Source organism: Epinephelus fuscoguttatus, linkage group LG4 (assembly GCF_011397635.1).
Source record: "Epinephelus fuscoguttatus linkage group LG4, E.fuscoguttatus.final_Chr_v1".
In the NCBI taxonomy this organism is placed as follows: Eukaryota; Metazoa; Chordata; class Actinopteri; order Perciformes; family Serranidae; genus Epinephelus; species Epinephelus fuscoguttatus.
Window position 1 is genome coordinate 6154421 of NC_064755.1, and position 26745 is coordinate 6181165.

Consider the following 26745-nt stretch of genomic DNA (forward strand, 5'->3'; position numbering starts at 1 on the left):
TAGATTTGTGTCAAGTCAACCGTAGAATGATTTTTGAAGGAAAAAAGGCTTACTTTAGTCAATGTTATGGGGGTATTAGGTAAGGTACAACTTCTGCAAAACCAAACAGGGAACTAGGGGTACAACTAATGATTATTTTTAATATCGATTAGTCTGCCCATCATTTCCTCTATTGTTCAAGGAATAATTCAGTCGATACAATGTTAGAAAATAGTGAAAAAATGGCCATCGGATAGGTCAAAAGCTCACAGTGATGTTTTTTTAATTTAATCCGACCTAAAGTCCATTCAAGTCCTACTCTTTCTCTCCCCTTATTTTCTTCCCTCAGTATCAGATACAATAAAGAAAGCAGTCAAATGCAGACTATACTTACAGTGAGGAAAATGGCGTCGATAGCCTCCTGCAGGGCTTGAACAACCTGAGGCTTCTTTTCTTTGAACTTCTCCAGAATAGTTGGAACCACCTAAAATACAAACACAAAACACACAGAGCTCTAATTTAGCAGTTATCAGTGATGCTGAAACACGAAATAACACTGTCACGTGACCACAGTTAAATGTGTGTCAAGGAAAAAAAAAAAAAAAAAAAGAAGCACATCTTAAATTCTCAAGTAGTGTTTACATCCTGAATGTGATATTATCTATTTTTTAAGTTCAATTCATGTTATTCCCACCTACATGAATGCAGTGCTGGCAGTCTGCTTGAAGATGTAAGAAATAACTAGTCTTTTGATTTAATTGCCAAAACCATTCAAAAAAATGGATACATCACATTTAATGGCATTCAAAACTCACAAAAAGAAACAAACAAAAAGTTGTTACAATGTCCGATGGCCACCGTAGCTACATATATCCAATAGCTTCACTGAAGTGAAAACACACTTTTCACTGAACATTTTGAGACACGTAATTATGAAAAGTTAACAAAGCTGCTGTCATAACATAAAGAGATTGCTTTAACTTACCTGTCCTGCATAGGTTCCAAACTTCTTCCTGAGGCCAGTGGCCAGTCCAGCCAGACACTTAGCTGCCAGCGCCACCAGCATCACATTGGCATCTTTCCCCACAACCTGAAATATACACGAGTAAGTTTACGATGCAGAGTCACCAGGTCCCCATCAAACCTAACTGAAAATGTGAGATATACATAGTCTTTACCTTCTTCAGAGCTCTGACAAGGTCTCCATAGTCCCCGTTCTCTAGTTTGGGGTTCTTTGACAGAGCCTCTACTGCTTCCAGAGCTTCTTTCCTCTCCTGCCACTTTTTAGCTTCCTGCAGAAACAGAGCACACAATTTGCTGCAATATTTCAGGCGCCATCTCACAAAAGCTTAATTACAAAAACACACTTATCATTTTCCAGTTTAAAGTATCTCAGTAGAAGAATCTGGGTTAAATAACTCACTTGGAATTTTGTCTTGGATAACTTAAAGCTGAGGTACACAGTTTTGTGCTGGTGTCAATGGGCAAAAATCTCATAATAAACCTCCTCTTGACTCTTTTCAGGATTTTGAAAATCTAGCTCATGACAAGAGACTTTGACCAGTCACAGGTCATTTCAGAGAGAGGGAATTCCTTTTGGCTGTTCTACATATGCAGCTGTTTGTGCATGCCCTTTCAGTAAAAGTCTGATTCACCACCTCACCAGGAGGAGAGTGGGCAGACGCTTTGGAGCTGGACCCCCCATCAGCAGCAGCCACCTCAATCCAGTCGACACAAATCCAAGCTCTGGGGGGCCCCTGGATCAGCAAACTTTCTGTTGCTGCCTTTACACAGGTTAGACCCAGCGCTGCCGCTGGCCTTCAGCCCACTATGACACCCAGCACTAAGGGGTTGCTACCCACTCTCCTCCCAGCAAAGCAGCCCACTGGCTTGATAAATAGAGAAAGAGAGAGAGAGTGGAGCAAGGAGGGGCTGAGTGAATGAGGGCAACTCTACAGCGAAACAACATTAAATAAATCAGTGTACACACTGTAAACACAGGTTACTGTATAAAGCATGTGCATATGTCTGGTCGTCTGGTGGGGGTGGGGGTTAAGGAGGAGGGTGCATTTCCAAATTCTGCAGGGTTTTTTTTCCTCTCTCTTTTTTTTTTTTACCCCCTTTTCCATATTTCTGCCTACCCCAGCCTTATAAGGCTATCCAAGACGAGGCTTGGCCAGTTAACACAGACTGTGTGTTTTTAAAAGGGGGTTTTGAATTGTCTTCTACAGAGTTAGACAAACGTACTATTTTGTCATAGAAGTCTTTGGGCATCTTGGACAGAATCTCCACAGCTTCCAGCAGTTCATATGGATCCACTGCTGTCACTGTTTCCGCCTCATCATCTCCTGAAAGAAAAACAGAAGAGGAGATAGCACCAGATCATGAGTCTACAGCTCCAAAAAACAAAAAAAGAAAAAGTTTTTATAACAGTTATTCTGTTTTGCTACCTAGTCAAACCTACCATCAGACTGGTCTCCTCCTTGTGCTTGCTGCTGTTCAAACTTTGCCTTCAGGTCCTGCTGTGAGCGCAGGAACCTGGTCTGCTTGGGAGGAGTTGTAGGCAGCTTCACCCACTCCTCCTCCAGCTCCTTCAGCTGCAGAGACAGAGAACAAGCATGGATTGTTTAGTTTAACTTGATTCTGAAAGCCGAATATGAAAGGTGGGCAATGATGTGCAATGATGAGCATGTCCCACCTGTACAGAGTTGATGTTCTGAAGTGGTGGTCTCAGAGCATCTCTGATCCATTTGTAGATCTCTATAGCCAGCTGCTTGACTTCATCTCTCACCGCCTTCTCTCTGGACTCAAACTGCTTGGATAAAATCTTCACTACTGGCTTCAATGTCACTATCTTAGATCCAAACTCACTGAGGAAGATGATGACAGCCCAAGAGGTGACAAATGGTTAATGTCACTGACAGGAGATGGAAGGCTGCCATACTAAATTGCCAATATGACTTTTTTGGCCATTAATAATCAAATTGATACTTAACAGCTCTGAACATTTCTGGTAGTAACACATGTCAGTCTGCATGTTAATTTTGCTACTCTTTGCTACTCCAGTATAGTAGTAGTACTACCACTATATTGTACCACCACAAAGCTAATAAGGTTATCATGCTACACTGGTTAGCTAGCTGCCGCCGCTCTGTATTGTGCACCACTCCAGTCAGTGAGCTAGCTAGCATCACTGCTCAATCAGCGATTACTGCTAGTGACCCCCTCCAGACCCATGGTGCCACTGCTATGGAAATATTGTGCCCACCCTCTAGTCTCCCTTCCAGTCGTCACAGTGAGTAGCCGGCTTAATTTTGAGCTGAAAAACCCCTTCAAACTTTAAAAATAGGACACTTGTTTAGTTTTCTTTACAGAAATAAATTAATGCTGAGTTATACATCAACTATATATTTAAAAACAAAAAAGTTTTCTTAAACCCCCAAAAAGCAAAGTCTCGTGACCCCATGTGAAGCTTTGGTGAACCCTTGTGGGGGTCAGGACCCCCAGGTTAGTCTCAGAATGTGATTAAGTTCCTTCTGGTGATCAGTGATGCAGTGTATATGGGCTTTTACGGTGAAAGGTAAGAACGAAAGAAGTGAAGCTATGATGTGCTGTTCACAGGGAGACAATTAAGAGTTTGCCATCTTGTTTTAGACTATGGAGCCTCCATGTTATTATTTCATTACCATCATAAGTATGAGCACAACTCATAACCATTAGTTCTACCTTAGCATGGTGGCAGCTAGCAACGGGCCAACAGAAAGTGATATTTTAGCAGATCAGCTGATGTCTCATACTGACGAGAGAGGAGCAGCAGAGAAAGGTGACCACAAATGAAAGCAGCACATGGTGGAGACTCAGCATAGTAATCAATTACATGACTACTGTGATAAAAAAAAAAAAAACATTTACTTGCCCATGTGGCCGACAGACTTCTGAAATTTACTTGCAAAATGGAAAATCTACTCGCATTTGGCACTTGGCTTGGTTTTTCCATTGTTCAACGTCATCTTTAATCTTTTGCAGTAAAAAAATAATGACACTAAATTCAAGTCTGAATACTTCATTTAGATTCGACATCACTCTACATGAACTGTGAGACATTTGACAGATTGAGAAGAATGTTTGGAAGTCGTCAACCCCAGCTGAGTTTGGCCTTGGACCAGTTGACAGAACAGGCAGACGCTTGACCATAACTGCTAATCAGATTATGGACTGACAGAGGAAATAGAGGGATTAGTTAAGAATTATAAACCAGAAAGTAGCACTAACCTGAGAGCCTTCCTGAGTGTCTCGATGCAGGCGACCACTATCTTGGGGTTCTTGTTGTCCAGTCCTTTGAGCAGCTCGTCTTGAACCACCTCGCCCTTTTCTATCTCAATGTACATCAGACAGATGTCTGTGCCCAGCTCCTTAGCCCGGGCCTTTGGCTGGTTGAACACTTTGGTCACAACGCCGGACACCACCTCCCCTGTTGTCCTGTAGCAAAGGGCAATGACACAATCAAAGCCTGGCAAAACACACCAGACACACTTATGGATACAATCTTATGAACATAGCTACCTGACATGGACTTTTAAAGGCACAAAAACATGGATATACCTGGATTTGATCTGGTCAAAGTTATTTTTACATGAATATTTTGTAACTTTAGCCCATATCATATTTACAGCTCTGACAACCAGCGATCTGCAGTACATCTGGCTCCAAACTGGACTGAATTCATTCGAGGTTGGTGGCTCAGCATGACAACGGATTACCGCCATCTATCTCCAACACTGTAAGTTCATATTCAGCCTGATTAGGTGTGGCTGAGGCTGACTCATTGTTTGCCATAGATCTTTCTCACTATGGACCTCTTGACTAGACAAATAGTTGTAACCACCAACACAAAAGTAGCTGCATTTGAGCCATGTTTACCAGTTCCAGAGGCATTCCATCATTAATGTTACAAGCTACAATAAAAAAAAACCATCTGTCATGCAAGTAAATGTTGGGTAGCGTTGTACTGTCAGTGCAGCTGGGAGCACCATGGCCCAGTGCCCCAAGTACTATAGTTTGTCTTGTCTCAGATCCATGCTCTAGGTTTTTATTTGTCCCTCTACTTTCCAGCATTTTCACAGCACGTTCCTCTCACATCCACTCAGCTACACCTCTGACTTCAGCGATCATCACATCACATTTCCTCTTAGCAGGTTTGTTTTGAAAATAAAAAAGCTTTTTAAAAAATCCTCTGTCTCTCCCATTACTGGTTTGGTGAGACAATGGCAGTTCCTTCACACTGGGACAAACATATTGCCTCTGGTCTCAACAGATGATCGTAATACAATCGTTTCTTTTTTTTGGATAATTTATTCAGTGACCAGAGAACACCTCCGAGCTCAGTCAGCTGACTGCCAAAAATGACACTGTGTCCCAAAAGCCTGCTTCGCTAGCAGAATAGCCTAACTGGAGCTGATGCATACAGTATTACCAAGATCAACTGCCAGGCCTCTCACCATACACAACAATCAGGTTGACATCAAGTTCCTCTGCTGGAAAACCCAGAGAAGAGTTCAACACAAACCTTTCTTAAAAATAAATTAAACAAGGGGAAAGATTTCCAATTAAACTTTACTCCTTTAAACTACACGTTTCCTTGACTAAACACTGATTATAGCCTAAAGCCTACTCAAGTGGCCAACCCTGTTTTGAGCATATCTACTTGTGCAGTGGCCTGTCTGCGTCGCTCTGTGATTACACCTCCAAAACATTAGTTGGCCGTGGTGTTTCTGTGCCACCGTGTTGAGTTTCTGTGAAGATGAATTAAACTATCGCACCTAAAAAACACGTAAAACATGGCTTGATTGTAACAACATTAGGGAAAAGTACAAAATTCAGCTCCATTATAACTCACAAGCACAGCATGCTAACATAACTAGCATAAAGCTATGACACTTAGCAGTGAAGTCCTGCATGAAAAAATGCTGCCCTCTCGTAAATTTGAATATACCCATCATGGTGGCACAGTTAGGTGCTACTGCAAAACAACAAAGGGCTCAACTTTTGCTGCAATGCAACACCATCTGTCAGGGCATTGCATTGGCTACTCAAAAGCACACTCCTTGCAGATTACTTTGTAACATGACCACAGTTTGTCTGCAATTTACCTCACAATCATCAAAACGAAAGACAAAATTGTTCAGTTTAGCATCATGATAAATTTCCTGAACTTTAATATTCCTGTCTGTGAGTATTACAAACACTTGTGCAGTGTTTCAGCATCTGGTAAGCCTTTAAAAGAACCTGTTAATTCAACTGGACTGCATTTCATTGTCTCACTGGTGCCTTCAGCAACACGCCTCCACCAGCGCAGCCTCCTGCACTGTTGTAACACAGGGAGGTTTTAAGCCCAAATCTTGCTAATTTCAGACATTTAAATAAATCTGAAGATGACATGGTTGCAACAATTACTTACTTGCCAGCTACATGGGCATTCTCAACGAAGGCCAGGGCAGCCTCAAGGCCTTTAAGCTGAGCCACAGCATTAGAATCAGTGACAAACTTCTTTATCAGTCCCAGGTATTTCCCCCACTCTGGACTCTTCTCATCTTCTATCCTCTGGAACAACTTCAATGCTTCTTCATAACCATTCAGACGGGCTTTCCACACCTGGAGACGAGCAAGAGTCACCAAGAAGAGAGTGAAGGACAAAAAGAGAAAGGGGTATACAAAGTTAAATAAACATCAGCTGTGATTTGTCAGCACAAAACTAGATGTACAAAATTAGATTTGTCTTTCTTACAATGGAAAAAGAGAAGCAGGACAGGACAAATGCACAAATGTCTTTCTGGTTCCTGGTGGGAAGATGGAGGTCTGTATAATGGACAGGGGATGTGACCTACATTCATAGTATCTGTTTTAGATCATCTTCTGCATTTTCCCATTAAGTGCACACTAGGCAAATTGTTCACTGGCTGTTATTTCAGGCTCATCGGTGAACCGGTAACATAACTGAACTGATCATTTGTTTTAGGTTTACAACATATATGACAAAGAAAAGCTTCAAAATTTGACATGTGAGAAACTACACCCCCCAAATGTTCGACAGTTTTGCTTGAAAAATTACTAAAACAGTAAATCAGTTATCAAAAAAGCTGCCATTTCATTTTCTTTCAATCAAGCAATCAATTAATTAACTAAGATCTCTGACACACCAAGCTGGCGGGCAGGCAGTCAATATCGGGCTGTCAGTGAGCGCAGTTATTGTAATTTTGGGAGTGTGTCCACCACAGCTGGCACTAGTTAGCACTTCTAGGCTCTCTTTTTTCTTATTCAGCATGTTGATTCAGCATCAGAGCCAGTGGTGTGTAAAACCTCTCAGACTGGCAGTTCAGCTTAGTGCACAAGAAGAAAAAGGTAAGTAAGGAAAGCAAATAAATGACTAAAGTCAAGGAGAACTGAGCTCGAAACATATTATATTGGGTAAGATGTCTTTATTTATTTTTTTTAGCTATTGAGCTCTTCAGCAGAAATGGTTAGTAACTGTGTGATGGTTTGCGTGCACCCTGTAAATGTCATGTGTTCTTTCAACGTTGAGCTCTGTTGTTAATGTGCTAACTGATTAACTAGCGTCTTGAATCTGTCCTGTCGGTCTTCCAGTTTCCCGTTCTGAATGACAAGTACAGACTACGGCCGCCTGCTGCCATGGCGAATAATTTCCTGTCATGCAGACGCATAACATACATACAAGGAGGCTGTTGGCTGTAGTCTTGGTGTGGTGAGATCAAGTGTAACTTTTTGGCTGAGACACAGGCAATGTGAGGTAATGCAACAGTCGGCCTTCATTGTCTCTAGTTCTTTGATGTAAGTTTGGTGTGTCTGGGCCTCAAATATTTCAGCTCTGATTAAAATCTTCTTCAAGGCAGGCTTCATGACATGGCTGCTGTATTAGCCTGCATTAGTTTTAGTTAGGCGATCTAACCAAATGGAAGTAGAGCACATTTGTAAGAGCAGGATGGTATATGTGTAACAGAGTCAAACTGAGTAAACTACAGTTTGTGTGTTCATGCTAATGAGGGATTTTTTCCATTGCAACAGCACTGACCTGTCTAAATGTTTTTGGACAACAATAGAGCTCTAGGGCACACACAAATAAGATACCGGGCTTTGATATACAGACAGTACGTATCTAGAATATCTCCAGGCTCATCCTTTAATCATTCAAGCAGAAGTTCAGATGCTACTGGACTACATACAGCGGCCTAACAGGGAGCCAGTTAGGAGTCCATTTGATGAGAATTCATTGCTTAAGACCGAGTTTGGGAAAAGGCAAAACCAAGCACTTTAAATAACCAAAGAATCATATGGCACTGCGTTGTCTCCAGATTAGATGCTTACAGTATATTAGATTAAGACTGATGTCATGCTGGATTGGTTTGCTCATAAGACTTGGATTAGAGTTGTGTAGTAGTTTAATCCCAAATTTTAAGCCTTTCTGGGATAAGGATCCAAATAAACATAGTAAGCAAGTCTGTAAGAGATTATCAGTCGGAAACTGTGCAAGAGCTAGTTTAACAATGAACCTGAGAAATGAATTTATTTTATTTTAACGTACGATAAAAGAATAGTTTGGGTGAAGATAAGCTACAGTCAACACCAGCTGACAAGTAGGAACCAAAAGTAAACATTACATATCAGAATGTATATAGGATGGATGAAATATAACAAACAACTGTTGTCATTACTTGACTTAAAAGAAATATTTTCTAAATGAGTGAATGAAATTGAGTTTCACTGAGAACAAACATTGGTCAGTGAATCAGTCACCTTGTGTTCACATTTCTGGTCGATGGGAAGCTTCATCCATTCGCTATCGTCCCCCATGGTGGCCACTCGGGGGTGGGCTTCCCCAAAAGGTACTCAACTGGAAAACAGCAGCATTGACACAAAATTACATTTGGTGCAATCGTCCGTGGTTTACTGCTGGGGAATAAGTGAATCCTAAAATGTGTCACATCTTGGTGTCGGTAGAGCACCACCCGAAAACAAAAACACAGATTTTATGAGAAACATTGTCCTTTCAGCTGAAGCCGTCTCACTCACACCTCAGCTTGGGACATTTAACAACACCAGAACTGCTCACGAGCATTTACACTTTAATAATTATAACTGTTGTGTCAAGATAAACACAAAATCAAAACAGTCGCCCTACATTCACTGCAATTTCCTAATTGGTAGTATTAACCTTTTTTCCCGTCTACCAGCTAGAAATGAATAAATACCCACTAATAACTGACGCTGCTTTCATTTTTATGCCCTCTGCAGAGCTTTCAAAATAGTTTGATGTCCTCAAGTCCATTTGTTTTATTTTTTCCCCAAATAAGGCATTTTATACAGAATCAAAACCCTAAATTTACTAGTCGCCCCCAGGAACCCTGACTGATTCCTTGTTGGCTCTTGATCAAACTAATAAAAAACTTATCCAATAATAAGTTCTACTACTGGACATCTGAAAAAAGAACCCTCAAGACTCTTGGGAGCAGGAAATGGGAAATGTAGTACTGGATAACCAGTGGCAGCATTTTTACGACTAGTCCACTCTTCCTCCACCTGTACTAGGCAGTGCCTCATTCAGTGTGAGAGTGTGCACAGAGTCCATTACACCAGTGCATCATGGCTATCCATGATTTATCTTAATTTAAAAGGTAAAGTGTGTAAGATGTAGGGAGATTTGGTAGCATCTAGCAGTGAGAATTGTAACCAGCTAAAATTTCTCCAAGCTGGAATTCGTTCAGTGTTCAAGGTTCAGAACGTTTTTTTTTTTACTTGGAGCCGAATTATTCACACTTTCGCAGAAGCCTCCTTTCCATTAAAAGAAAAAAAAGAAGAAGAAAAAAAACCCCGCTGATTCAAACCAGTAATACTGAATAAAGCAGTTTCACTTTACAAATCAGTGAACCTGGCTGCAACACTGTTGTAGTGTTGTCACGATACCAAAATCTTTGTTTCGGTACCGATACCAATATGAATTTCGATACTTTTCTGTACTTTTTCCTAAGAAAAAGTCCTTTTGGATACAAACCTTTGGAACAATAAATAGTAAGGGTGTAACGGTACCAAAAAAAAACCATGGTTCGGTAAGTACCTCGGTACGGACGTCATGGTTTGGTTGCTCGAATGTTTCACCAAGTTGGTGTTGTCTCATGTTGTCTCCCTTTGCAAGACAGACCTTCTCTTGTCTTTTTTCACGTGCGCCAGCTACAAATGTTGATACAGGTGTTGTCATACACACCACTTGCGCAATCTGTGCTACAGTAGGAACAAGGAAGGCGTTTGTGTGCATAAATGAATTAAATAAATTAATGAATTGAATCAATTTAAAAAGTACCGGTATTTTCCAAATGCAGTATAGTACTGTCTGGAATACTCTAGTACCGCGGTACTATTTTAGTACCGGTATACCGTGCAACACTACACTGTTGTTGAATTAAATTCAAGTACCCTTTCAAGGACTAAGTTAAAGATGTCTGATTTTCAAGGCATTCCAGTACTTAAATATCCAATTGCCCAATTCAAATACTTTTAAGCATCTCAAGCACCTTTCAAAAACCCTGTGTGTCCTATGTAATGTAGATCAGTGGTCTCCAAACTATCTCAAGTAAACTAAAGGGAAAGTGAAGCACAGAATTTCTACATGAGCCCAACCAATAATAGATTTTTGATGCTGACAGCCTTACTTGGGAATAAAAGGTTAAATTGTCGTTACTGTCTCTTCAGTCTCAAGTCCTGTAAGAGTGCTTCACCAAAGAACTGTGTAAAGTACTTTCTTCAGTTCCAGTGTCACTCACTTAAGTGCACTTACTTCCACACAAGCATAAGCATGTGACTGTTAATGCACATTCAGGGAGGAGCCATGGGTTCATATTTCATATTGATCCAAGCCAGTCTCGTAAACAAGCTAAAGACATCACCCATATCTCGGCAAAGTACTGTCAGCTTGGAGGCAGTCTGACACACAAGCAATGCAAATTTAGCAAATGTAGCCTTTAGAATAGTTTATAGGCGTACTGGTACAGTGGCATCCTTCAAAGTTCACAACACCTGCTAGAAATGTATGACACAAAAACTATAGCAAACCTCTGGATGGAAAGAGCACCTAACTCTATCAAAAAAAGCAGCGCAATTTAATGTGGCCTTGGTTATTCATTATGGTCGGTGCACAAAGTGACTTGATACCCTTCCAAGAGTCATCTCATCACAATTATAAGAAATACACAGTGACGATACAGTGCTTAAAGGGGAACACCACCTAATTTAAGAATTCCAATGTTATTTCCATGGCCTAGGAAAGTTCAATCAATATTTGTGAACATGAGCTACTCTCTCTCAATGCCAGAAACCAGAGAAGTAAATCTCAAACTTGCGATGTCATAGGGTATAAAGTCTGGAGCCAATCCACAGCCAGTGAATGGGAGACTGATTTTGTGGACCCAAAAAATTGTTTTCTTTTTAATACCCAAATGTGCTTTACTCTATAGTACTGTTCTTAGCTCTGAAACAGAAAATGTACCCATATACTGAAAGCATCCCTCTGTCGGCCTGCAGCATCATTGAGAACATTTTTCACCAATCAGTGCCTATGGAACAGCTCCAGATTTTTAACCTCATGACAGTGATACTCAACTTAACAGCCCGCAGGCCAAATCTGGTCATTGATAGGGTACTATGTGGCCCGCTGGCCATTTTTCATCATTCACAATGAAAATAAATTGACTCACACTGGGATTTTTTTTTTTTTTAACTTTGAATGTTAATAAGGCTCCAAAGTGCATAAAAGGCATCAAAAAAGAGCTTGTCTGTCAGAAAAAAGAGAAAAAAAAGTGCAAGGGCAGGATACCCAAAATCCCCTGACAGAGATCTAGGTTGAACCCTAAATGTCCTTAAATCCTGGAAACGCCCCTGCTTACACCTGACCTGTGCGGGGCTGCCGTGACTGAATTTGTCTCTTGGCAAAGGTGAGCAAGGACAGCAAATGTCAAAGGGTTAAAAATTAGCCATCTGCTTTATTCATATATATTTTCCAAATCTGGCCCCTGTCATTTGCACAGTAGCCCCCAGGCAGAGCAAGTTGGAGTATCCCTGCTCTATGATATCACAAGGTTATATTTTTGGACTGTCTTAAATCATAGGAATAACATGTATGAATTTTGAAAATGGGCGTAGTTCCCCTTTAAGGATAGAGCTATTATTGCTTACATACACCATGTGAACTATGGGTGGGTTTATACAATCTTAGAAAGCTCATTAGTAATGTGAAAAGATGTCCAAGCAGGCAGATGCATTCAATTTTCATTCCGTTTTGAGACAACAGTTTAACGTTAGATCAAAGTTGTAATTGTTATAATGCCTCTAGGACTCATAAATATTTAAGTTACATTACAATACAATTATAACCAAGACGTCAGACGAGAATTTGCCACACATCACAAGACTGACATATTAATATATCACCAAGATGTAATCTCAGTCGTGTTTCACATGTAAGACAGGTATGACAGTATGCATGAAGGAGATAGCAGTAAACCGCCAGAATTCTTACTGGGATTTTGAACTGCATACAAGCATGAACACATGAGTACTGGAGGAGGCTAACTACCCTACATGCACCCGGAGGCTAGACTGCACCATCAAATACAGCCAGCCATAACCAATTAGGTTAGCAACCTATTTCAAGCTGTGCTATCTAGTTAGCTATGTCAGTGAATGTCACCAATGCTGTTTCCAGTTTGCCAAGGCTGGGAGTGGTCACCATATTATCTAGCTGACGTTAGTTAGTTACAAGCTAGTCAGATGAGCGCCATTAAATAGCGAACTTAGCAACGACTGTGACAGTTGCTAGGTTAGCACGTTAACCCGCTCATTCTGGCTCAAACCGCTACGGCAAAAAATACAAGCAGCTAACAATGGCGTCCATCATGTAGTTTGTTGACATATGTGGCAAAATGTATTAGTTAAAGCCTGTGTTAAAAGTGAGACCTTATTGTTTGCTAGCGGCAGGTAGCTGCCGTTAGCTGCTTAGAAACAAGGCTATGAGCTAACCCTCCACAAGCGCCAACACAGCCAGGCCTAACAACGCAGTTCACAACGACAGATGCACAAACGCAACAAGCTAGCATGCTAAGTCAGAGTAAAATACGAGTTTGGACTAAAATAAGAAATGAATTGTATATCGCTGGATACCTGTTTGCGTCTCTAGGAGACAATACGATGCTGGCTGTCCAGTTGGATGGGGTTGATAATGGGATCACTACAGAAGAGCCCAGCGGAGCTTTATACAAGCAGCGCCGCCCTGAAGACAAAGCACAACTTCCGGTTTCTAAATAAAACTGTAAGCTGCAACGTTTATCGGTTAATAGAAAGTGTATAATTCATTCACATAAATTGTGCAGGAGTAAATATCTTAAGTAAATCTAAGTTGCGGAATACAGTGTCGTTCGTTTATGTCTTTCTGTGCAACTGAGATTTTTTTGCGCTCTTATTTTAAAAACAAATGAATACCAATTTCCGGTCCCACCACTGCTGCCTTTGTCCAACTTGTTACAGCTTTTTGAAATGTCTCCAAGGGCGGAGAGACAGAGGAGGGGCGGAGACAGGGGCACCACCCTGACTACATCCTTGTTTTGTTTAATGTGTACACTTTCACTGCATGAAGCATAAACACAGACGAGGAAACACCAGTACACCCAATACACTGAACTTAATGTTGGACTCACGTCTCATACATAACAATTTACTCCGTATAACTTATTAGCAGCTTCCTTATTTGTCACTAGACGAAGCCATTGATTGGTTGCATTTGAACTATAGACCGCCCCTAATGTAGAAACTTCCTTTGCTGATTGGACCATCATATGTATGGCTTCTCATAACGAGATATTTTGATTGGCCAGTCTGAAATTTAGCCCTCCCTGTAACTATGAAAATCTTTCTATTATTGGTTAATGTCAGGTATTGCCTTTACACATACCTGATTCGACTGGCTGACGTTTCATGTTTATATTGTTTTATTGTTTATTATTGTTTTATGTAATTTAAATAAATGATGTTATTGTGTAAATAAACACACAATTGTGCATAATACCACAAGTAGTCTTGAATTAGGTATTTCAACTTTTTTTTTAAAAATTGTTTTGTTTTTGACTTTTTCACTTAAAAACGACACCTTCAGCCTCTCACACTCCCACACACAATGAATAAGGGTACACATTTCTCCATGAAATACTATTGTACATAGCATTCTAACTGTTTGAAAATGTAACACTTAGAGAAGAACAACCCACAACAGCATTTCATTTAATATATCTTCAGCTGTCTAACTGTAACTCTCGAACGGCTGTAAATTATAAAACAGCAACAGTCCCTTAATTACAGGGGAAAAAGGAGTTCAGTGTAGCAGCACATTAGACATGTTGGTGTAATTTCAAAAACACAGGCTCTACAGATGCTTACCACTCAAGAACAGAAAGCCAACAGTCTCCACTAACACTCCAAGAGACTTTATGCAAAAGATGAGGGCCTGATGGTGCAGAGTATATTTATATATATTTGCATAAGCAAAGAAGAGCCGCACTGGAGATGACTCTGCTGTAAACATTATTATACTCATAAAAAAGCTCTGCAGTAGAACAGCACTCAAATGAAAAGTGAGGACAGTACCAAAGTGAGACATTTTGAAAGCTTACATGAGCCAGATGGAGGAAATAAAAAGTGATGTAAATGGTGATTGAGCAAAAGTTTGGGATTGCTTCACAGAGAAGCACTGTAGTAATTGATATAAGAAAGACACAGCCACAATCTTGCAAGCAAACCTGCAATTAATGATTTGAGGAGTCATTTGATGGTCCAATGACAAACCTGATTTTAATCCTCTTTGACGTTCAGGAACAACACTACTAGCATACCGAGTATTAGAGAATACTAAATATAATGTACACTGTATAACAGGCATGATGCTAGCCTACAATATAGAGTTCCTTGTCACAGCAATATTTATGGTCCTGTATAATACAGTATAATGGTATGGACTGGTATTTTAGCTGACTGACAAATCTAAATGGCAGCCACAATAGCATACTTATTACTATTAATATTACAACAATAATATCACAATTATTATTATTATTATTATTATTATTATTATTATTATTATTATTATCATTATTATTGTTATTATCTCTATGTCTATGTCTATGTGGGTAATAGGAACCTTTGTGTGCTGTGTTGTTCAGGGGGATGCAATTAGTGTAACTCACAACATCCTGCTGTTTCTATGGAAGCCCACCATGTTGATATCAGGACACCGATAGCTTGCAAAATTCCATGGCTACTGAAATTAAGTGTATTAAATTGAAATTGTACATAGCTAGCTATACAGTCCGTCGATAATAGCTTCATATATCTCAAGTTTATTAATGTTAATTTCAGCCTTATCCCCTGAAAGGACGAGCAGAATGAACCGCTTTAATTCCACCGTCCCAGATGACGAGTACCTCGGTACGTTCTGTGTTAGCTGTGCGCTGCTAACAGTTGAGCTCTTCAGCTAACTCCTCTTTGTGTGTATATTCTCATTTAACAGTTGTGAGCTCTCTAATCGCAGCTCTGTCTCGTCAGTATATCGTCAGTGAATTTAAGGTCTATCTTTGTATCTGTACGTGTGATTCTTGTGTGTTCACTTTTCTTCCAGCGGACAGTAACGTGTTGTTCTACCTGAGTGATGCAGTGACCCAGCTGCTGGAACATAAAGAGGAATACACCCAGTTTGGGGTGATCCGCTACTTTGCTGAATAGTATGTTACACTCAACACACAGTCACCTACTATAGCTATACACATAGGGAGGGTTCTTCTGGAGGTCTGTAAAAAAGTTTGGACAGGGGTTAGTGCAGACATTTTTTAATTATACATCACCACAAAGACAGAAACTGAATATAATGAAACTGGCTATTCATTATAACTTGGCCAGCCTTTTCATATTGCAAACCAACCCAGAATCTGTCAGTGCCATGCAGACATTATTTGGGGCTGATGTTCAGGCGGATTAAAGGGCATCCTGCTCATTATGATTAATAAAAAATAAAGTTGCATACAGTAGCACTTCTTTTACTTACTTACAGTCGTGCAGACTAGGGTGTCATTTTGTTTGAACGTTTGAGGGACAAATATTAAGTGGGGAGTCTCGGGGTCCTCCCCCAAGAAATTTTGAGCATCAGAAACTTAGCTTCCTGCATTCTGCTGAATTTATCTGCATCAATTTATGGTGGAAATGTCTTAATTTATGTAAAGGAAAACACAAAATTCAGGCTGCAGGTGACAAATCAAAATAAAAATACAGTAGAATATAAAGTGGCATGGGGGCGGCACGGTGGTGTGGTGGTTAGCACTGTCGCCTCACAGCAAGAGGGTTCCCGGTTCGATCCCGGGTGTGGGAGCCCTTCTGTGTGGAGTTTGCATGTTCTCCCCGTGTCAGCGTGGGTTCTCTCCGGGCACTCCGGCTTCCTCCCACAGTCCAAAGACATGCAGATTGGGGACTAGGTTAATTGGTGACTCTAAATTGTCCGTAGGTGTGAATGTGAGCGTGAATGGTCGTTTGTCTCTATGTGTCAGCCCTGCGATAATCTGGCGACCTGTCCAGGGTGTACCCTGCCTCTCGCCCGATGTCAGCTGGGATAGGCTCCAGCCCCCCCGCGACCCTCAAGAGGATGAAGCGGTTAGAAGATGAATGAATGAATGAATAAAGTGGCATGCAAAAGTTTGGGCACCCCTGGTCAAAATGTTGTTTACTGTGATTAGTTAAGTAAGCAGAAGATGAACTGATCTCCAAAAGGCTTGTAGTTAAAGATGACACATGCTTTTCAACATATTAAGCAAAATTAGTGTTTTATTTTTGTTTTGTACAGTTTTAGGGTGGAAAAAAAGACATGGAGACAAGGTTTGTGCACCCCAAGACATTTCAGCTTTCAGACAACTTTTACCAGAGTCTCAGACCATAGTAAGCGTGTTAGGGCTCTGGCTTGTTCACAAATACCATTATGAAAGGCCAGGTGATGCAAATTTCATGTCATTTTATGCAAGACTAGCTTCCTTGTTGTTAAGCTTAATGGTGGGTTATTGCCTAAATTAGGCTGGGCGTATGAAGTTTTTAAACCCATCACTTAACCTAATACAAGACAGACTGTTGTCCTAGCTGCGAGAGTTGGGGGATGTAAATACAATGTAATGCATCTTGTGTGTGTAATTTTTAACAAAGTGATTACCTGAATTTTGCTTCTTTTTGTCATTTGTCTCTGTGTGTTTGTAGTTTTAGCAGTGTAAAAAACAGTAACCACGTGCTCTTCAGAGAGTATAACTACATTAAGGCCACTCCTCATAACAGAGCCTCCTTCATCAGAGTCTTCTGGAGATGCTACAGACAGATTGGCAAGAGTGGAGGTGAGAGTGAGCAGGAAACGTTTCTGCTTTCATTGTAGTTAGATTGTTTAAGTCATTAAATAATTGCCTCTTTCTCTATAGAAGGCTAGGGTAATGCTATGACATAAGACTTGTATCAGTAGTGTGCACAGCCTGCTTAGCCAGAGTGGTGGATTTGACTGTCTTTAACATTGAAATCAGTGCTTCACTGTTTTATAATCTGTAACTGACATGAGTTTTATTCTCTCGTTGTCTTCCAGATTTACTGTCCATGCTGGAGTACAGGTCACTGCTGCAGTTACTGTGTCCAGACTTCCCTTTGGAGCTGGTGCAGAGCGCAGCCAGGTCAGTGCATGGGCACGCCTCACACAACAAACCATACTTAGGCTCTTCTCTACATGTTTACTATTCCATTAAACTCTTTTGACCAGGATTTCTTTGTGCTGTAGTTTAACACTCCAAAGAGGTTACACCTTTGTTTGTGTGGTTACCATGACTTTAACATGCATGCTGTGAGGATACGCCTGTTCTGTTTACTCTGATGATGAGTTTGAGGTAGATACTGTAGAGCAAATAGGATGGTCATTTTAGTAGTGTTAAAGTACACTGCAGTCAATATCATGTAGTTATATTGTGTAGACTGTACATGACAGTGCTGTATGTTAAAACAGACATATAATCTTTCAGTCACTGACTTCTAGGATATGTCCCTCAGTGACCAGTTTACTGTCCAGACAGTAGTACAAGAGACAAATAATCTGTGAAATAAGATCATGTCCCTCTGCCTTCTCCACTGCATGTGAAAGAAACAAGCAAACAGAGCTGAGGAGTCTCTAACGCAGCTGTCAATCATGTCAATCACTGTTCAGGAATGGTAGTCAAACTGTCAAACTAGGCAGATCAAATATGATCAAATATGAATCAAGATTCTGTTACTGCATTTCCTGTTTCTCACCTAAACTGTTTTCAGTGACATATTTCAGTGACTGTTGAGCTGTAAAATAAGAAAGTTTGTGACACCATGTTAGAATCAGTCAAGCCAAAACGAAGCACCGCCCACCAACTGGAGCAAATGATCTCATGGATTCTCATGGATTTTTGCAAATACCATCAGAAACCCTACAAGGAGGCAGAGGAACATGATTTATTTCACAGACTGTCTCATGCACTACTGTCAGGATACAGTGACAGTTTGAGCCAACTATAATTTTAATTGGTTGACAGAAGAGCAGTGTAAACTGATGTCATGTGCTCTCTCCTTGTCCTGTAGAATAGTTCTGATGGATGACGCCATAGATTGCCTGATGTCTTTCTCTGATTTCCTTTATGCCCTCCAGCTACAGTTCTACTACCAAGGTACAACAGAAACTACTGTTGAATATTGGCTATTTATAGCATGTCCTGTTATACAAATATTTCACTCACTTTGGCTGTGACCTTTATTAACATGGGCGTGTTAATGATTTGCATCTGTTTATAATTATTTCTCAACAGAATCACATTTAAACAGTTTGAATTTGATTCGCTACAGTAAGAGATGTGTTACATGAATTTTTCATATGTCTGACCTTGACCGTTTTCATCATTGTTTGTTGTTTCGCCTAGTCTGGGGTAAAGCTCTTAGATTGCAGATTAAATAGTTTAAGGATGAGAACTTGTGCTCTCCTTTAAAGAAAGAGGAAAAGCTTGTACACCACACTTGAATGATTCTCATGTTCAGATATCTGATATTAAAGTAATAACAGAAACTGCCAATAGTGAGCAAGGAATCATCTATCAGATGTAATATCTTATTATCATCTATTTTCTAATTTATGATGAAAGTATAATCCCATATCTAAAAAAAGCTGCATCAAACAGAATTTAACTCCCTGACTTCCAATTGCCCATCATCCCCCTGTGTCTGCAGAGTTCCTGGACAGTGTGTTGGTGATCTACCAGGATCTGTTAGCAGGGAAGAGTCCTAACACTGTCATCGTCCCCACGTCCACGTCCATCGAGCAGCTCCCCTCTGTGGCTGCAGAGGAGAATGACACAGAGGAGCTGCAGCAGGACGGAGTTGATCCGTCCACTCTGGCTCAGTGTATAGACGCCTTCTGTGACAGGTTCAAACGCAGGTAAAACACACACACACACACACACACACACACACACACACACACACACACACACACACATTCTAGTCCTCACTCACTGGGACCAGGCACCCTTTAAGGATTTGTTTTGTACTGTATACAGTATACACAAGAAAAGATATGACTACCAGAACATGGAATGCCAGAGAGGGCAAAAACATATGATGCTGACATGTGAGGACACACATTGCCAGCAACAAATTGACAACAATCTATTAACTTCTTGTCAATACGTTGTTGACATGGCGTCTGCGGTAAAACACTAACTTTTTTTCTATGTGTTACTGTACAGGTCATTTACACATAATGTTGTGCTATGTGTACACCTTTCCATTTTAAACAGTGTCCTCATTTTCCATTGGCTGTTGCACACACACACACACACACACACACACACACACACACACACACACACACACGGTGGAAACAATACCAGTCCCTCTGTCACAGCTTGTAATAAAAAACCTAAGTATTTACCTCATGTAGCATGTAACACTGTGAATACTATTTAATGAACGCTGCATGCACATACAGTACAGTTTGTCAAGTTCCCAGTGACACACTTCCACTAAAGTTGGGATAAACAAATCCCACCAGTAGTTATTGCACATGGCTATTATTACAGATTTCATCCTAAGATTTAGAACATAATAAAATAAATGTTAAAATTCATTGAATATCATTCTGACATATAAGGACCAAATCTTAAGGTGCCCCCCCCACACAGGAAAAGTGGTTATGGAAAATGAATGAATTATGATTAGATAACACTTAAATATATGTATACTGCAAGAAGGAAAGATAAATTGGTCTTTCACTTTAAGATTAGACAAAATACAGCATTATCACCTTAAATTGCTACTCTTTAAATATTTGTGTTCACTTGAGATTTGGACCTCAGATTTACAGTCTTAATTCAAATAGCTACTTTTCTACTAATCACATGGTTTGATCCCCTCACGTCCACATGTCAAAGTGTTAACCTGTGATTGTATTTATAACGTTAGTCGTGTGAATAATGCAGACATGAGTGTTGGTCCTGGCTGATATCTTGTATCACACATCCGTAACAGCCAGCTGTTCTCAGTGCTCCTAATAATGTCATAAATGCAACAGCAGATAGTAGCTGCAGTTATGTCCACAATGTAATCTGTGGGTGTGGTGGCGATGTTGGCAGTAGTGGTTGGTTCTCTTCTTACGACAGCAGGCTCAGCGCTAGCAGGGGGTGTGGGGATGTATGCACTAGCAGAGGCGGTGTCATCCACAACCTTCTGCTCCTGCTTCTCCCAAATTGGATACGCTAGTTGTGGAAGTGGGGGAGGAAGAATTGTATGTATGTAATAAAGTCTTGAGTTGTTTTGTCAGTGGAACTGTGATCTATTAATCAAAATACATAAACACAGGTGAAAAAAGGAAACATCATTTTTACAAATTCATACACAAGCCAATGTGAGTGGTATGACTTTCTATTTTACTCCATAAAATGTACACAAATAGATCTATTTACCTCTTTTTACTGTTATCTGTGTCTGAAGATTTTTCAGACAAGACAGGCAATGAAAGGCAGACATCCCAGCTTGCATACCATCTGCAATATCAGTGCGTCGTCATTTCCTAACCGTGTCAGAGAGACCCTGTCTCTCTCAATTGCCTTATAAATCTCAGTAAACACCACACAGATCATTAGTCACTCCACTAAATTAAAAGCATAGTTTTATACCACATCAGAGTCTTTTAAAATGACAGTGTACGAGTGATGATGCCACTCTGAGAGGCCTGTGGCTGTCATTTATCCCTCCACATACTGTAATGAAAAACAGCAGTGTGCACAACTCCAAAAATCTTAGACAGTATAAAAAAGGTGAATGGTACTGGCAAAGATTAAAAACAGATAGAACTCTAGCACTCATAGTAGAATTCATTTATTTGATATGGGCAAAAACATATAGACACGGACACGTTTCAGCCAAAGAGCCATCATCAGTGTGACACATAGAGTGTTAAATGAATAAACTTATGAGTGCCAGTGTTCTATCTGTTTTTCTCTCCCTGTGGAAATGGTTTTCTTCCAGGTGGTAGATCGCAGGGCTGGTGTCTCTCAGACACATACGCTGATTCAGAGAGCCAGCCTGCTCAAGGTCAGCACAAATACAAGTATGACATTCCCTCAGGCGCCAGCAGCACTCATCTATGCAGCAGCTGAAAACAAACAGGAGAAGTGTTGTTGAACACTGATATGTTGTCCTGTGTGTGTTTTAGCTGACTTTTTTGTGTCTGTGTGTAGTCATCCTCCCAGGTCCTATATGAGGGAAGTCCTGGAACAGACCAACAAAGTCTCTTACTACAGCTTCCTAATGAGCCTGGCTAAACATGAGACCATCAACCAAACTATTGGTAGGTACAGCATTACATATTATCATGCTAACATTGCTACTGCTACTACACACAAAAGGTTGTTGAATTTAAACACATTGCAGAGTGTACAATTGTATGATGTGTGTATAAGTGTATGCAGTTTGCTTTACTATAATGTCCACTTCTGTACGGATTTCAGACATGACTTATACACAATAGCCCCTTTTCCACCAACATTTCCAGGAACCTTTATCACCAGGAATTTATTTACCTGGGTAAAAGAATGCCTGGTAATCTGTGTGGTTTGCGTTTCCATCGCACCTCAAAGTTCCGGATAATTTATTCAAATTAGCGTGATGACGTAGATGATCCAGCATTTTGCCCATATGCCTCCCTGCAGCAAGGCAATTAAGGTGCTTTAAAGAGGACCTATTATGCTCATTTTCAGGTTCATACTTGTATTTAAGGTTTCTACTAGAACACGTTTACACGATTTATTGTTTAAAGAACACTTTATTTTCCTCATACTGTCTGTGCTCCCGGAAAAGCCCGGTCTGCTCTGATTAGTCTGTGTTTTTCGGTCTGTTGGATCTAAGCATCTCTGCACCATCATTGTAGCTCAGGAATGAGAATGGCGATTAGTGGCATTTTCTACTGTCAAAATCACCAATAAAAGCTACTAAACACATCCAGCCATGTTCCAGCAGGAATCTGATCTGAAATCAGGGAGATATTAACAACATCAGCGACCAAACTTATATGTTTACCTGTTGTAAACATGTAGCTTCATGTAGTGTAGGCTATGCAGTGTAAACACTTGCAGTAGTGTGACTCGAGCAGATGGCCATATAAAGAGATGCAGCATACTATGGCGTCATACAGTAGAGTCAGGTGCAGGTTCAGGTTACCGTTTTTGTACCCATAGGTGGATTTGGTTTGCAGATGAAAGTACAAAGCATCCATTGACACAGTTTCAGAAACTGCATGCAACATCAGGATAAAACGTGACAAGACCATACTGGTAAAAGTGCTCCAGTGCTACTCAAAACTTTAAATATGTAATAAGTACTTATAGAAACCCTAAATTACAAAAGAAAACCGTAAATAAAAACAATCTAAAAGCTGTAAACAAATAATAAATACAGGCTCTAAAATGATGATTTTGTGCATTTTTTCTACAGCTTGTTTACCGGATTGATGGCAGCTGGAACAAAGCAGTTTATATAGTGCTTGGTTTTAAACCTTGGGAGTAAAAACCTCTGTCTCTGTTTTAACCTGCTGTTTCATCCCTCTTTCTGCAGGAGCGTTACCCAGCAAGGCAGAGTTGCTCATTGACCCAGAAATGGACCAGGAACTGGACAAACTGTAAGAACACACATGCACATGCACACACACACACACACACACACACACACTCTTGTAGCTCTATCTTTGTAAGGACCCTCATTAACATAATGTATTCCCTAGCCCGTTACCCTCACCTTAAACACCACAGCTAAATGCCTAACCTTGACCCTAACCTAAACCTTACTATAAACTGAACCTTAATCCAAGCCTTAAACCTCAAACAGGCCATTCAAGTAGTGTGGACTGGCCAAAATGTTCTCACTTTCCAAAACTGTCCTCTCTCTGTTTGTCAAAAACATGTCTTGGTCCTCACTATGTAGCAATTCTGGGTACACACACACACACACACACACACACCTGTATCAACAACACAGACAGTACACTGTATACTGTGCAGGATGACTGTATTGTAACAAGCAAAACATTTTAAAATGTCTTTCTTTTTTTTCCTTTTGCTGTTTCCTCATTTTGTCATCCTTTATATCTTTCCTTTGTTTGGACTTTACTTTCTGTCCATTCTGCTTTCTTTTTTCTTTTCTTAATCATTATCTCTGTCCTTGTCCCGTGCTGTCCAGAATTGCCCAGATCTCAGTGAGTCCTGGCAGCAACAGCAGTGGCAGTGCAGTGGGGGCGCTGAAGGAGGTGCAGAGGAAGGCATCCCCCAGGAGGAACATCCACCACAGGAGGAAGATGGAGGTGGAGAGCGATGGTTCCACAGAGGAGACCGACTCCTCTGAAAACTGACCTCGAACCTTTGACCAGCCTGTGACCACGTCACCTTCCATCTGAAGTCCAAAACACACTGTGGCTATATGGTACATGTCAAAACTTTCTTGCCCATTACTATACAAACCCACACTAGTGATGGATAGGCGCACAACGGTGCAAAAGAACATTCCACCTCACAACAGAATATGCCATTGTCTTTGTTTTGTCCAGCACTGATGTCTTAACAAGCAGTGCATGATCAAGTGAACTGACAGTCTACATAAGAATACCCCTCTTTTAATGCTACACATTGTTCTTCCTGTGCCATGTAGTCCTAATAATGTGTAAGTCCCATGTCTGCATGTGGTCATGTGACATGCTACTGCTCTGCTACTGCAGGGTGTTTTGAGTTTTACTGTAATCTGACCAAACAAAATGTTTGCATTAGTTAACAATAATGCTTTTTATTTTGCTAGTGATGAGTAATATAACCAAGTAATATATATATATATTTACATATATAATAACAGTAACACTCCAGTTAATACTCAAAGACAAGTACTTAAGATTTTCCCAGAAATTCTCTTGTTGTCATGCAGGAGAGGCCTCTGAAACAGCATTTATACCATACCATCACAAAACACTACTACTCCTCACTAAAAGTTCACCTAATGAAGTAGTTTTAGGTACTGTAGGGTAAACTGCTCCTATTAAGCAAAACAAGGCAGGTTTCATTGCTGCTTTTACAGAGTGACTGGAATTGAAGATCGTAACCTCTGTCATGTTGGAGATGGATTATTGACTGTAAATGCTTGAATTTTCATAAAAACCTTCGCGTGATGTCAGCACACCAACCTTACTTAGTAGCTTTTCATCACATGCTGCGAGTGAATGTACAGAAGTCCTGCTGCTCTAAATCTTTCCCTTTTTAAAGGGAGGCCACAACACTGGACATCAAAGATGTAGTTGGAAATTTTTATGAAAAAAAAAACAAAAACTTTGTCATATTTGCTGAAACTGTAACAATATCCACACAGCAGGACACGAAACAGAAAGTCTGTAGAAAAAAAAAAGTAATGTTCCTCGTCCTGCCTTCTCCCAGTACTTCTAATGATATTTGCAAGAACCCACTGCAGGCCAAGGAGTCTCCAAGGCAGCTGTCTGTCATGCCAGTCACTGCTCGTGAACTGCAGTCAAACTAGGCATCGCTGATCTAGTCTCTATATACAGACTCTACATTCAGTCAATGTAGAGTCTGTAGGCAAACCCTGGAGATCTTGCCTCCGGACGAAGAGCGGAAGAGCCCTGGTTTCTGGTTGTAGGCTGTTTGTAGTCCACGTGATATTGACCAATCACGTTTGAGCCAGCTGCAGTTGTTGCCAGGTTAAACGCGGTGAACTAACGAGGCGGAACATAATTGGCGTCACTGCAAACTCTGAATCCATCGCAATGGTTCAGCATATTTACTTAAATATAAACGGAAGTCGGAAGTGGAAATTCGCCTCTTCTGCCCAAATCAACCCGGAATGCCAAAAAATCGGGGGTCTGCCCCTAGAGGCTGTATTCGCCGTCTGCCGGAAGTCAGATGCCGAATACAGCCGAAGGGGTTCCGAGAATGTCGCTGATCAAATATGAATCAAGATTCTGTTACTGCATTGCCTGTTTCTCTCCGTCCATGTTTTCAGAAACATATTACTGTACTGTTTAGCTGTAAAATGAGAAAGATTGCAAGTTTGGATTCTTGCAAATGCAATTACAAGCGCTACAATGATTTTTTTTTTCACAGATAATCTGTCTCATGTACTACTGTGTAGATGTAATGACAGTTTCAGTAATATGACAAACTCATTTATATAAAGGTTACCAACTACAGCTTTAATGCTATAAGTTTCTCGATGAAAGTCAAGTGTATTATAAGTCTTACCTGACTGCAATAGCAGATGTTTGTTCTATGTGGTTCTCAGTCTGTGCATGTGAAAGAACATGGATTCTTCTGCCTGTTAAGAGCCTCCACAGCAAACAGCTCAAGCATGAACTGAATTGACAGTGCATATTTATTTATGCCTTTTTTTTACGGGTTAAAAGAATGATATAAAGTGTAATATGTGAATGTGATATGACACAAATGAATATCCTCACACTGTGAATAATAAAAATGTAACTGTGAAACCTGAAATGGACAATTTCCTTTGGTCACTGCTACTGACATCTGACAGATATTTACTGGTGCTGAATGTGATCTTTGTGTGAGTTGGGGAACACACAAGAAACGAGTAAAACTAGAATTACAGCCTCACAGATGTATGCTTCTGCAAATGCGTTTAGGTTGCTTGTACAGTTTACATCCAAAACATGGGTGCTTCTCACACATCTTTGCGCCAGCAGCACAGAAGATCTGTACAGTCAGAACAGGTTCAAGGTAGACACCCAAGATTAGTGTCAGCAATTAAGTGTCTGACCAAATGTCTCCCCGTCTGTTTCTGAGATGTGACACTGAATAATGGCCAGTAAAGTGTTTTATGTAGAACATTATGTTATGGCTAAAAACATGTTTTGTAAGGTCACAGTGACCTTCGATCACCAAATTCAAACCAATTCATTCTTGAGACAAAGTAGGCGTTTGTGCCAAATTTGAGAATACTCCTTCAATGGCCCCTTAGGAAATCACATTCACAAGAATGAGATGGGTGCTAGGTCACAGTGACCTTGACCTTTGACCACCAAAATCAAATCAATTCATCATTTGGTGGACGTTTGTGCAAAATTTGAAGAAT

At 40.4% G+C, this 26745-nt stretch overlaps 2 protein-coding genes across 4 annotated transcripts in view; one reads left to right on the forward strand and one right to left on the reverse strand.

Moving 5' to 3' along the window:
* ckap5 (cytoskeleton associated protein 5) overlaps positions 1 to 13310 on the reverse strand; it is a 41208-nt gene extending 27898 nt beyond the window's left edge. For all 3 annotated transcript variants that reach the window (XM_049573993.1, XM_049573992.1, XM_049573991.1), the window contains exons 1-10: positions 13201 to 13310; positions 8788 to 8884; positions 6437 to 6630; positions 4252 to 4458; positions 2678 to 2849; positions 2444 to 2576; positions 2227 to 2327; positions 1158 to 1271; positions 965 to 1069; positions 374 to 463 (exon numbers count right to left, since the gene is read on the reverse strand). In XM_049573993.1, the coding sequence (XP_049429950.1) occupies positions 374 to 463; positions 965 to 1069; positions 1158 to 1271; positions 2227 to 2327; positions 2444 to 2576; positions 2678 to 2849; positions 4252 to 4458; positions 6437 to 6630; positions 8788 to 8844 (1173 nt within the window). In that variant the 5' untranslated portion in view covers positions 8845 to 8884; positions 13201 to 13310. The remainder of the gene's footprint in view (positions 1 to 373; positions 464 to 964; positions 1070 to 1157; positions 1272 to 2226; positions 2328 to 2443; positions 2577 to 2677; positions 2850 to 4251; positions 4459 to 6436; positions 6631 to 8787; positions 8885 to 13200) is intronic.
* A 1976-nt stretch (positions 13311 to 15286) lies between these two features.
* On the forward strand, positions 15287 to 26138 carry cstpp1 (centriolar satellite-associated tubulin polyglutamylase complex regulator 1). The gene is made up of 9 exons (XM_049575256.1): positions 15287 to 15513; positions 15704 to 15806; positions 17317 to 17447; positions 17687 to 17771; positions 18697 to 18782; positions 19336 to 19543; positions 21846 to 21955; positions 23218 to 23281; positions 23839 to 26138. The coding sequence occupies exons 1-9, from the start codon at positions 15432 to 15434 to the stop codon at positions 24005 to 24007; spliced, it is 1038 nt and encodes a 345-aa protein (XP_049431213.1). The 5' UTR covers positions 15287 to 15431; the 3' UTR covers positions 24008 to 26138.
* Positions 26139 to 26745: the final 607 nt, after the last annotated feature.